Consider the following 13,651-nt stretch of genomic DNA (forward strand, 5'->3'; position numbering starts at 1 on the left):
CTTACTACCGAAACCCGTTGTTAATAGCTGGCATTATGATTTAGGGACAACCCCGCAGCAATTTTACTTGTTCAAAAACTTAATTAATTGTAGAACCAGGAGAGCGGAGGAATTTTTTACATTTAAATATTTCAATTAGTTAGTTGTTAGTATTATTAGATTAGTTTATTTATTTCATTATATGTTGTAAATTTAGCTGTTAATTCAGTTCTATTCAACTGCCAGAGAGTTTTGATAAACTTAAACTTACTTACTACTTAAAGAAACCATTACAGTCAACGAGGGTTTAGCGAACACTAAGACTGAACTCAATTGACAAGAAATTTGCACGACTTGAGTTATGAACTGAAATAGCAATGGATTCCGATCATAGCAAAGAAGTTAAAACATTTGAAGATACACATGCTGACAGTGAAAAGGGTAAAGAACCCCTCACGTTGAAACCGAGGAATGCAAAGAACGATCGGAACGTGCCAGCAGAAACCGCACCAAAAAGGGCTTAGAATTTGACTTAGGAAGCACTACAAAGAAAAAGGAAAGAGCGGCGCAAGATGTCTGAGCCCACATAAAGGCGACCTATGAAACGTTAAGAGATCTAGTGGATCTAGTGAACCTTAATGCCTGCAAGGATGGTTTAGAGGCTAAATAAAACAACTTCAAGATCACTCATGAAAACGTGTCTGATCTGTTAATTAGATTAGAACAAAATGAAAGAGACCAAAAGGAATATGACGAATACTTCAACTTGAGTAATGCCGCATTAGAATGTTTGGCAAACATCAAGGTGAAAATAATGGATCTAGAAATTGAAAGAGTTGACCTCATCTTGTAAAGATCACAGGGCTCTAAGAAGTCTGTGTCCGTTCGGTCATCTTCGACCTCCTCTTCTAAGCACGCAGCAATCGAAACTGCTCTAAAAAGGCGCCAGGAAATCCACAGTCAGTGAGATGACTTGAAAAGACAAGAAAAGGAGCTTGAACGCTTGAACGAACAAGTGGAATTGGAAGGAGAACTTACCGCGGCTGAAGCAATTCAGAAAATACTCCAAGAATCCGAATTGAATGACACCATCACTCTACAAGAAGCATCAAACTTCGTCAACCCTACAGGAGAACAAAGACAACCAAGAATTTCTGAAAGTGTTCCTAACGAAATTAGAATACAGAAAGTCAAGGGTGATGTCCCCGTTGTTCCCACTGCAATGCCTTCTCAATCACGCGATGTGAGTACGAGTACGACCTTTGTTCCCCAAGAGCTCGTCCAATTGGCGATGAAGACCGAAACCCCCGAGCAACACTATTCACAAATTTGGCGCATTCAGAAAGAGAACGCTGAAATTCAGAAAGCACAAGTCGAACTGCTACGAAGGATGACCAGTCCAGTGCTGAAGCCCCCAGTTTTTGACCAAAACATTTTAGAGTATCCAAAATGGGAAAATACCTTTGACGCGTTGATGAAAGACCAAGTTGTTCTTCCCAATTACAAGCTTTATTATCTTTGTGAATACACGAGTGGTGCGGCGCAAAGAACAATCAGCGGTCTTGTTAGGACTGAGGACAGAAGACGCCAATAAAAGAGCTAGAAAAACACTGAAAGGATGTTTTGGAGACCCCTTCAGAATCTATGAAACTTACCGAGAGAAACTGGTCGCCCTGTGTAACCAGCAAAGAACTCCAAGAATTTAGCTATTTTCTCGTCATGACTTAAGTAACCATGAAGTCCATCAAGTGCCTAAAAGAACTCGAGTCACTCCACAATTCGAGAACTTGCAGCTCGCTCACCCACTTACCACAGTAACAAGTGGAAAGAAAGTGCAAAGAAAGTTGAGGCGAAGTACGGTGAATACACCTTCGGGAAATTCCGTTGAGTTTACACAAGAGGCATCCATTGACGCCAATCATCCTGTTTTCTAGCCTGATGCTCTGATCTCAACTAGGGAAGACCTCGGGAGAGAAAGAACCTCCCCTAACAATAAGACAAGATGGCACCCCGAGAGTGGAGATTAGAAGAGGCGATGTAGCACCACCCTTTTGAATCAGGACGACGATTCCTTGAGTAAAGACCACACAGACACAATTATGTGTTTGTTGTGTTAGTGGACACAGTCTCATGACGTGCAAAGACTTCCTAGAAAAATCAGTCAAAGAAAGACAAGACCTCTGCATGTCTAAGGGATTATGCTTCCCGTCTTGGCCAATGCCACACAGCAAGACACTGCAAATGTAAAACCCAGTGCGAGTTGTGCAAGAAGCCACACGCAACCGTTCTCCATCGTTTCCCACCCGAAGGCAAAAACGAAGTTAGCACGAAGGAAACCGTCAAAGCCACAAATAATTGCACGAAGTGTAGCGACACTGTGTCACCTGCAGAAGGCTAAGAGCAAAGGTCCAGGAGCAGAAAATGGCGGATCTTCCTGCAGACAGGCTATCACCCAACCCTCCTTTCACATACTGTGGAGTGGACTATTTTGGGCCTTGGTACGTGAAAGAAGGATGCAAAAAACTCAAGTGATATGGAGTCCTACTCACCTGCCTAGTCACAAGAGCAATTCATCTAGAACTGGCCAACTCCATGGAAACAGACTCGTATATTAACGCCCTTCGCTGCTTCATATGCAGACGTGGCCTTGTGCGCCAGATGTGTAGCGACAATGGGTCAAACTTCATTGGAGCACCAAGAGAACTTAAGAAAGTGCTAGCCGAAATGGACTGGGTCAAAATTAAATTTAACATCCCCTCCGCCAGCCACATAGGTGGAATCTGGGAGCGCCAAATTCAAACGGTGAGAAGTGTGCTCTCAGCTCTAATGGAAAGAAACGGCCAGCAAATGAACAATGAAGCCCTACGAACCTTCATGTGTGAGGCAGAGGCAGTGGTTAACAGTCGACCGCTAGTATCAGAAAGCATTACCGCACCAGGCTTGGCAGAAGCACTCACTCCAAATCACTTCCTAACTTTCAAGACAAAGGTAGTTTTGCCTCCACCAGGAGTATTCAAGTCTGCCGACCTCTATTCAAGGAAATGGTGGCGACGGGGGCAACACCTTACCAATGAATTCTGGTGCCGAAGGGAAAAGGAATTTCTCCTTTCCTTGCAGGAGTGGCAGAAGTGGACTGGCCCAAGGAAAAACCTTCAAGTGAATGACATTGTCATCGCCAAGGAGGATGACATCCCTAGGAACCAGTGAAGAGTTTGCCGTGTCGCTGAAGCTCTGCCGGACGAAGATGGATAAGTACGTAAAGTGAAACTGGAAGTTGGCAGTCAAAACAAGAGGAATAGTAAATAAAAAACGCAGTAAAATTACGTTAACTTGTGATTTGGCGCCAATCTTGTTGAGAAGGCTAGGAAGATGGATCCCTTGTGGCCATATGCGAGTTCCAGTGCTCCTTATATGCCATATATGCCATTAAGAGCGATGGCACCAGATACAAGAAATTATTTTGGTCAGCAAGAAGTCACCTTCAGTCAACCAACGTTTGATTCTTATTAATTCAGTCATGGCTACAGCGGCGGCTCTTCCTCAACGGCTTCACTTGGAGAAGAAACGTATAAGAGCCAGTCTCCAAATCAGTCCAATCTGTCCAAGAAAGACGACAAGTGGACCAACAAATAGCAGAAGTACTTGGTACAATTATGCCCTAAGAAGCTGGATACGCTTAACAGCAAGGATGCGAGAAATGTTTGGCGTGCAATTGCCGAGGCGATTGACAACAAGTTCGCAACCAACAAGACGATGGATAAGTGTGCATGAAAAATTAAGTACCTAGTTGACGCCTACAAAGAAAAGATAGAGTGGAACAGAAATCAAACCGGTGGCAACTTGCGAAAATCTGTTTTCTACAAAGAAATCAATGCCGTCCTGGGTTATCATGACGCGAGCCTTAGGCACGTTCAAGAAGCGGGCGATTCTCCGTCAACAACATCATGTTCAGCAGATAGCGAAAGCCCCTTGGATATATCTGCTGGGTCCAGCATCGAGAAAGAGCCAAAGGAATCAGCTTTGCCACTGAGATCCCACCTGGAAAGAAAGAAAGGTCAGGGCAAAAGGAAGAGAAAACCAGAAGATGCCAACAGAGAAGTGGAAGGGCACTTCAAACATGCTTACGATGAGATCAAATCCTAAGCAGAACGTGTTGTGACGTCGATGGAAAAAATGTAAGAGATGCAAATGCAGCAGATGAAAATGATAAACCAATTTATGGGGAATTTTCTCCAGGCATTTAAGGACAACAGTAAAAGGTCAAATGTACTCTCTTTAATCTAGCTATGATATGCGTTTTATGATATTTATAATATGCATGTGCAAGGGTTCTGTTACTGTTTTTGTTACTGTATAGTACAAGATGAAGCTGTATTCACTTCCACGCTGAAGAAAATTATTTGATTTGTGTTCAAATAAAATGAAGAAAGTCTCGGGTTCGGGAAGGTAACCACAAAAACGGAAACCAATTAAGCTTGTCACTGTTCAGTAAAACATTTACAAAGAAGATATATTTTCTTTTAAAACCTCTCTTATATTATCTCCATCTTGCATTACATTCGTATCATCATTCTCGCCATCATCGTCATCATTTTCATCACTGTCATCCCAGTGGTCGCTGTTCCTGATCCAGAAATTATGAAGTACCGCGCAGGCAATTGCAGTCTTGACTGCAAAGTTCATATTACTGTCGAAAAGCTTTGCTAAAACCCTCCATCGGCTCTTTAAAATACCAAAGGCCCATTCAACTGACACTCTGGCAGCGGTTAGCTCTCCATTCAAGGAAATCTCGCCTTGATCTGTAGTTGCTTCGGAAAAAGGTTTTGTAGCCATGGTCCAAGGGGATAAGCGCTATCCCCAACAGGATGGGCATGGCCTCTGGTTAAGCAATCAAACACTTTCGTTCAACATCGTGTTTTTTGCGCAGAACATGGGGTGGCTAAATAAGCAACCAGTGTTTGATCAAACATTGAACAAAGTGAGCCCACAAAACGGGCATTACCACCCTCAGAGAAAGTGCCCTCTAAGCGTGGTCCACTTTGCACAATATAATCCTTTCCCATGCTGAGACTCCCGCAAAGTCAGGAAAAATGAGAACAAAAAAAAAAGAGAAGGAGCCCCCGGGAAAATCTGGTATTTACACACACTGTCCTCACCAAATTTCCTGCCATGAAGTTGATTTAGGGGCTGTAACAGGCGCAGATGTTGTTATGAGGTTTTGCTAGTTTGTATGACGAACGTCTCGGAATGAGACAAGGCTTTGTATAAGACAACAGAGAATCCAAGCATCAATTTGGGTCAAGTCTCCGCAAAAACTAAAAACAATAACAAAGGCAGGCAATTAAAAGGAATTGTAAGAGAGTAAATATCCTAAGCTTGAGCGCACGTGGCATGAGAAAATGGGAGTAATTTAACTTCAAAATATCAATTCCCAAACCCAAGAAATCACAAATTGTCCAGGCTAAAAGCTATCAATATAAACTAAAAAGGGCATACCTCTTTCCCCGATTAAACCATCTTGGTACAGTGCAATATGTACGATCCTACAATGGACTTTCTGGTCTGTTTTACGTTCACAACTGTAAAAACTGATATTCAATCCAGTCAATTACAAACTAATTACTTTTGCAAAACGTGGGGTGCTCTGATATTGATATTTCCACAGCACTGGACCAGCCAGGGCTGAGTTCGACCGTTACCTGTGTATGATGGCCCCACACATAAAGTCATAGTTTGTCACGTGGTGAGCCATTCTAGGCTGGCACCTGTTGCCTTTACCTATTTTGATTTTTATGAAGATCTGTATTTTGTTTTCTTCAGGTTTGAATTGCAAAGCCTCGTATGATGGGCTACTATTAAATTATTTTTGAATCATCATTGAGCCTTTCCAGAAAATATGTCGTTGAAAACTCCATTGTCAACAGTGTTCCCACGAAGTTGAAAACATGCTCCACCTTGATCGATGCACTAAACTTTTTGTAACGTTCAGTGACAAATTGTTCAACGCAACCGACACCGGACCAATTAAAAGATCAATGGCACAAAACATCGCTGAGAGTGGTCTCTCTTACGACCTTCAGAAACTGTACACAACAACTTCATCAGCGTGAAGAATAAGGACAAATACCCGAAAAAGTCTCACATAAAGAAGGTCAGCATTGTACAATTTAGAAGTCTCGCAATCTCAACATTCTGAAACACCGACTGACACGTGTTCTGCAAGCAGTTTGGCCCATTTAAAACTTTCGCTTGATGCTATTTGACAAAAAAATGGCTAATCTAGCCAGACGTTGTGAGGAAATCCAGTTCAAGGTGAGTCCAGGAGGCTGTAACGGCCACTAATTAATCTTCTAAGCAGTAGACAACTGAAAACAGCAAGATCAACTGACTCTGAAACTCTCCAAAGAGTAGCTGCACACACGAACAAACACAACAGTCAGCGGTAGTCAGAAGAGATAACTATTGATCTCATAGAATCCAGATTTTGAAAGCGCGCGTAGGAATTACTAAACTTGCAAAGGCTTTTACATAAAAACAATTCCGGTGACCCCCTCTTTTTATTGTTTCAATATGATATTATTATTGAGAGGAAACAGCAGAAAAAAATTCAAAAATTCTATGCAAGAAAATTTTCACCGCATAAAGATTGTCTTTTTTTCCAAATTTACAAAAAATCCGTTCCGTACAATTTTTTTTTTAAATCATTTGGCATTTTCCTTTTCAAATGCCAAAAGCTATTACTAAAAAAACAGGGGGTCACCAGGTTAATTTTTTAATTATTAGTGCTACAAGCTAAGAAGTAGGTCTGAAAAATCCTTTGAAAACGTTACCATGGAAAACGGCAGTGCCAAAATAACACTTAATTTTGGTCAACTAAAAATTATATAATTCAACCCTACAAAAGTGTAACAATGGCCTAGGTTTATCTTTTTGTCCTATTCTTTCAAAGTCATAAACTGTCAAAAAGCTCAAAACTGGTACCAGCCACCTTAAATGCCTATAGCCCCTTGGAGTAAATGAAAGTGACTTCCTTTACAGCCAAAAGCGGTCTACGCGGGTGCGTAAGAACTAAATCTTGAGTGTTTCATAAAACCTTAGTTTTTTCTGCACACCCTTTTGTTGTTAGCGCACGTAAATTGCTAACTTAACAGTTTAACTCGTGAATAATTTCTCCAGCGCACATGTACGATGCCGCTTCAAATTTCAATTGTAATTTGAAAGTTAGTGGCGTGTAACGCATTTTACAGCCATTCACCCTGATGAAGGCTGATATATATCTGGCTCAAATATAGGAGTCTCACACGATACCATCAATTGGTGTACCTTCATTTACATTGATATACTTTTTCCTATGAAGTTCATTTATACCAGAAACCATTTCCAGCCAACAGATGTAAGTAAAAAAGTACGAAATAACCTCGAAGAACATCATGCAGTACTCAATATTTGAGTCAACAACCGGAAGATAGATTTATAGAATCATAATATTTCGGTTTAATTCAAAACCATTTTCTCAAACTCATTAATAATTCATCAAGAGAAAACAAAGAAAATCACTACCGTGACCGTGGTTTGCATATGTGATCCTAATTACCAAAAAATTTTGCCAACTTTAGCCTTGAATTTCTCCAAGAATTATTGATCATTTGAGAAGCCATATCAAACACGCGAAAGTGTGTTTCATCAGATATCCAAACACCTTGAAGTAGTTTAAAAAAACTCGGCTGCGCCTCGTTTTTTCAACCTACTTCTCAGTGTTTGGATATCTGATAAAACACTCTTCCTCGTGTTTGATATATTACATCAAACGATGGATAATTTTACAAACTAGCCTAGCTTATATATATTACAAGAAATACAAATATCACACGCATCATTTTGTAAGGAAACAAGACGCTGTGGTAGCGTATACTTGGGCGTCATTGTATTAGAAGCATCTGCAGGTTAGTTCAGTCTTTAATGACACGTGAATGATAAAAGAATCGGTGAGAGTCTAAGGCATCACTTTGTATTTGCAATAAACGTGATGTAGTTCAACCGAAAATGTCACACAAAGGATGAATAAACAAAATAGAACATTACTCTCTTTACTTTAGTAAAGGCAGATAAGAAACATTTCAAGGTTTGTTCACTGGATCCCGATTGCCTGCTTAGTCACATTATCCCGAAGAAGAAAGAAACTAAGTATCAACTTAGAAACAAAACCGCACATCGCCCGGAGATTAAGACTGATAGATTTAAAAATGCTTTTGTAAATAGGCTTATTTTTAGATATACAGTAGAAACCCGTTAATACGGTCACCAATGGGTCCAAAAAAATTGGCCGTATTAATGGGTGGCCATATTACCGGGGCAGGGTCAAATTTCGTGACTTGAGGGCGGTAAATAATGACAAAGATTTACAGGACAACAGTACTATATCAAGCTACTGAAGAACCTTCTGGACTTTGAGAATAATCTTTCTGTGAGACATATCTGCAAGACAGGCGACATAATTACAAAAAAAAAAAAAACACGTCCATCTGCTTTGTGACAGCATGCAATGACTTTAAAAGTTGCTTTGTACAGTAATTGACCTAACCTGAAGACGTAAGTAGTATCAATCGTCTTTGTGGCGAAGTACAATGACTTAAGCAGATGTTAGCATCACAATTCACTGTATTTCCTTTGTCGTGTTTTTAATGACAATGGAGTAGTGTTGCTTACTTTGTAAAGTAAATCGGTTGTTTGATTAGAGTAAATGACAGAGCTCAATGAAATTGATGTGTCACAGGCGTTTTGGTTTTCTAAATTTAGCATGAGTGGACGTATTAATGGGGTGAAATTATAAAGGATTGCACTGTTTGGGATTTCAAAATGTGGCCCAGGCCGTATTAACGGGTGACCATATTAACAAGGGGTTTTTATAAGATATTATATAGCCCTTTTGATGGGCCAAAAAAATTGCCAATAAAAACGACGTGGAAGTAAGGCAGGATTCCACTGCAATTTTTAATCTTTCTATCATCTATATACTTTATGTTTCCTTCTAACAATATATGTAACTTAAGATGTCTTTTTATCTTAGAAGGAATAAAGATTGATTGATTGATTGATTAATATTATTGATTGATTAAACATGTCGGATTTTGTAACCATAAAGTGCATCTAAGATAAGATGAATTTTGGCGACAAAGGAGTATTTGTGGTTCCAGTGGTAGTGATGAATTTTGGCGACAGAGGAGTATTTCTGTGAATACTTTTCCACCCAGATACCCTTATTTTCTTGGTTTTCTGTGACAGATGTTTGAGCTTTTTCACTGGTAACGCGATCTGGGAACACAATCAGGTCGAAACACAGCTGTGAAATCCAACATGTTTATTTTTGAAAAAATCTCAAAAAAATTGCATCTATTCTCACTGGAACACCATTTTCCTTTGGTGGACTAGGTACAGTAACCTTCATAGTTTTCCAACACATCACTACGATCATCAAACACAATCACAACAGATTTTACTGATGCACAATCGCGAACATTGCACTTGAGGAACATGAAAAAAATATATATATATACAAAAACTAAGCATAAATTAATACAGCAATCAGAAATATCCCTGCATTTACCACAACAGGTACGAAAGTGGAGCAACTGCTTTCCATTTTGCTTTGACAATCTGTCCATTCGTCCATTTTGTATCACTGAATATCTCTTGCTTTTTCTTCGAGTACACGCATCAACCCATTCCAAAAACGCTCAGCATCTTTTAGTGTGGGTCTACTGTGAACGGCGTGTGTATTTGGATGTGGAATGAGCGTACTAGACCACATTTCTCGTCACTTTTACTCAGCAAAACAGCAACACAATATCAACTTGCTTGAGTGTCAAAAACCATCATTTAGCCACCAGGGGATGAGATGCCGCTTTAAGGTGATTCTCTGGTTGTGCACTGAGCATCCGGTTCTGCGCATAACATTGCAAAATCCAAGATGGCAGCTATTTGTAAAGCCGGCAGCAAAAACAAATTAAAAGACAAAAAAGGCCAGTTTTGTACTGGAGGAAAGCTCAAACGTGGCGAAAATCTTTCGGCTGTTATGGCAGGGAAGTGGTCTTCTTGGAAAGTGAACCTTTGGCGAAGGATCGATCGAACAATCATTTTGCTCTTAGCGGGAGATGAGTTGTCGAGCTGGGAATTTTAGCAAAAGCCCTGGATAGTGGATGCAAGGCCTGTTGTACTCCACTAAAGTTGACCAACTGTATAGAGGAGACACTGTCTGGTCTAGGATCTTTTCTGTACATTGAAAGTTCCAACAGAGAATGTGGTGAATTGAAATGTGTGCTATACGAACAAGACTCATCATGTTGCCGGCACAACTCGAGGACGGCCGATCTTTGATTTCAACACTAAACTAGCAGCAGGTTAGTTTTTTTTCTTTTCATGGTTACTTCAGATCTAGACTTTACTCAGCCCAAGACCAGCTTTCTAAATACAGTGTATCTTTAAACTTGATTTAATGGGTTATATTTGACATCTTTCAGGAATGCTTCGCGCTGGAATATAAACCCATATAAACGTGTTGTTGACTGCTCTAAATGTCCCCGTAATTGGCGAGTCAACTCTGAAAGCTAGGGAATGCGAAATAGGGCCGATAATTGATGAAATAGCTAAATCATCCTGTGAAGTTAACTTGGAAGAAAAAAGAAAGAAGTGGGAGGGTGAAGGGCAAGAAGGAAGTGATCGATTGATCGGCGCATCCTATCACATGGGACGGCAGAAGAGAGGAAAAGGGCATAACAGTCATACGGGTAGGCTAATTTGGTTTTGTTTACTTTGTAACAGCAGCATATTAAAGGCACCTATCAAACAGAAGGACTATAGAAAAATTCTTCTCAAATACGTTTTCTCCAACCCTGTTGTCACTGTTCATGTTGTTGTCCTGTTGTAGTAATCCAACCTACAACTCTTTTCAACATCTTTAGTTCTTCATGTACCAGTTGTGCATGCACATTCATAACCAAACCTAGCCCTGGTTGTTCAAAAAGTGAACTTTATCTAGAAAATAAATTGCTGTATAGTGACCAAATTAAGGCTGCAAAAACCCTGTAAGTAAAACTGTCCACCGTTTTGAACACAATTGGGACCATAAGCCATTATAAGCACTCTTTAGTCCCGGAAGGGGTTACTCCCCTATATAAGGGCATGGTTTTTGAGCCGTTTTGGTCTCAAATAGGGTATAGATTTTTGGTCAGGTCTGTAATAGGGTAAGGAAAATCATGTCACACGGGTAACGGTTTCAAGAAGCAGACCACACACCCCACCAAAGTTTTATACATGTACATGAATAACTGTCATACCACTTGCAGTGTCATTATTAATTAGTTCTATTTTTTTCGGGAGTTGGTTCAATGATTGTGATAAAGTCAGGAAAGGTCATTGGTTATGGGAGGAGGACTAGGTGCTGTGCAATTTGTGAAGCGGCTGGCCGAAATGGAAAGCAGTCAAGGCAACATGACTGCCGTCTGAACTGGAGTGCATCATCAAAGGCCATGGAGGCAGATGTTTGTGCTGATCTTGTTAAGGGTTGCAGTGCAAAACATAACACTCAAGTTACAATCTTAGTTGGAGATGATGACTCGTCGACAATCAAGTAAGGGAAGAGGTCAACCATGATGTTGAGAAGTGGTCAGACATTGCTCATGCGATGAGATCCTTTGGAAGTGCTCTGTGCAGCCTTCAGAAATAGCATAAGGGAAACCTCAGTGTCAAAGTAATTGAATATCTTCAAACATGTTTCACCTATGCATTGAAGCAAAACAAGGACAATCCAGAGGGTGTGAAGAGTAGTTTGGGTGCTGTAATTCTCCATGCATTTGGTGACCACAGCATGTGTAACATCAGTTGGTGTGGCTACTTGAAGGATTCAACAAACTACAGCCATGGTTCATTGCCATATGGAAGAGACCTCCAAGAGGACAACCTCGAGCAGGATCTGCAAGATCAAATGGACGTGTTCATAAACAATACTGGGAAGCTAGCACCCTTGGGAACAAGCCAGCCAAATGAGGCCCTGAATAATACCATTGGAAGCAAAGTCCCTAAGATCAGGCATTATGCTGCTAGTGAAAGTAATGACTATCGAGTGGCATGTGCAGTAAGCCAAAAGAATGTTGGCCATTCGTATGTGACACAGGTAAGCAACTGTTGGATTTCAAAATACATAACAATTATTCGTCAAAGGCAAAGTAAATATTGCTGAATATTTACTGAGACGAAATTCAGTATAAATTTCACAGGAGGATATCAAATAATGTAAAAAAAACTCTACAAAATATGAAAAACACACAAAAATGTTTCTTAGCTTAGCAACCACACCACGAAATCCTATATTCACTGGGTGGGGCAGTAAATATAATGCAAAAATTGTAGTTAAATGTGCATACAAATACATTGAGATTCAAATCCAATTATTTACCCTAATTATAACAAAAATGAATACACAACCAAAGAATGTAAATATTGAATCACACTAATGTACATATAATAAACTGCATCTGCTATGGAATCAATTGCCTCTTGAACTCAGGAGTATTACCTCTGTTGACCAGTTCAAGATGCAGTTGAAGATATACTTATTTAAATTGGCTTATGATGTCTAGTTATTAGTAGTTTAGTTAATTTCATTATGATAGCTATTAGTTTGTATTTTATAGTTTAACCATTGTTGTACAGCTCTTTGAGCAATTAGTGGACACAGCGCTCTATAAGTGATTTTATTTAGTATTATTATTATTATTAGTATCAATTAATACTGGTGTTATCATTATCGTTATCGTTATTATTATTATTATTATTTTTATTATTATAACAACAAAGGTTTTTATATTTAGATTCCTAACCAAATCAAATTTAATTATTGTTTCAATTTCAAGGTTTGAGTAATCCAAAAACACAATCATGTAATATTGAAATTGCTCATTTTGAACATTTCAGGACTTCGACTTTCTTTGTCATAAGTTCTTGAAAAATCTAGCTCTCACCAGGAGCCCACTGTGAGAAATATTGAAATACGATAGACAGGAAGATTAGACAGCTTAGAGCCAGGGAGAATACAAAAGAATTCAAGAGAAAGAGAAGAACAAAAAAAGAACAGCGACTGACACAGACAAAAAAGTTAGAGACTAGGGAAGGTCCCCAGTATAAAACTGGCTCGGGGTACAGGTGTGAAAATGTGGAAGATGGAGAAATCCCACCACCTTACGTCAATGTCGAGATCTGCATCGTCAAGAGGATCATCACCGCTATCACTAAACAGAATGCAGAGATTGTGCAGTATAACAGCACACTTGATAAGCTCGGCAGCTCTTTTCGTGTTTCTCACTCTCATTCTCCTCTGTAGAGCATAGAACCTTTTCTTAAGAACGCCATAGAACACGATGAATGATATTCCATACTGTTGATTTGGAGATACTATGACAAGAGTGCATTACGTGATAGAAGGAATTTGTACCAAGGATGTGGAGAAATACTAAAAGTTGCTGTCTTGCCGTTAGTGCTCAGTTACATCTCCTTCTTGTTCAAACGCGGGCCTGTTAATTCCAAAAGATGGCCGAAGGCGTCGACAGGAGGCCGAAACTTCTCTCGAAATTCCTTTGGCTTTTCGGACCTCAAACAGCCATCTTTCAACAAACTTCCT

General features: G+C 39.8%; 1 protein-coding gene and 1 pseudogene across 1 annotated transcript; both read left to right on the forward strand.

Moving 5' to 3' along the window:
* Window positions 1-2,571: 2,571 nt before the first annotated feature.
* On the forward strand, window positions 2,572-3,186 carry LOC146465685 (uncharacterized). The gene has a single exon (XM_085128849.1). It carries the CDS (start codon window positions 2,572-2,574, stop codon window positions 3,184-3,186), a length of 615 nt encoding a protein of 204 aa, XP_084984975.1.
* Window positions 3,187-6,249: 3,063 nt separating this feature from the next.
* On the forward strand, window positions 6,250-13,354 carry LOC146465686 (uncharacterized; annotated as a pseudogene).
* The last annotated feature ends 297 nt before the right edge of the window (window positions 13,355-13,651 follow it).

The sequence above is a fragment of the Pavona decussata genome, unplaced genomic scaffold (genome assembly GCF_977016875.1).
Source record: "Pavona decussata unplaced genomic scaffold, jaPavDecu1.1 SCAFFOLD_156, whole genome shotgun sequence".
In the NCBI taxonomy this organism is placed as follows: Eukaryota; Metazoa; Cnidaria; class Anthozoa; order Scleractinia; family Agariciidae; genus Pavona; species Pavona decussata.

Excerpts from the sequence above, each read along its gene's own strand:
- LOC146465685 (XM_085128849.1), top strand. The coding sequence starts at position 2,572 with ATGGAAACAGACTCGTATATTAACGCCCTTCGCTGCTTCATATGCAGA.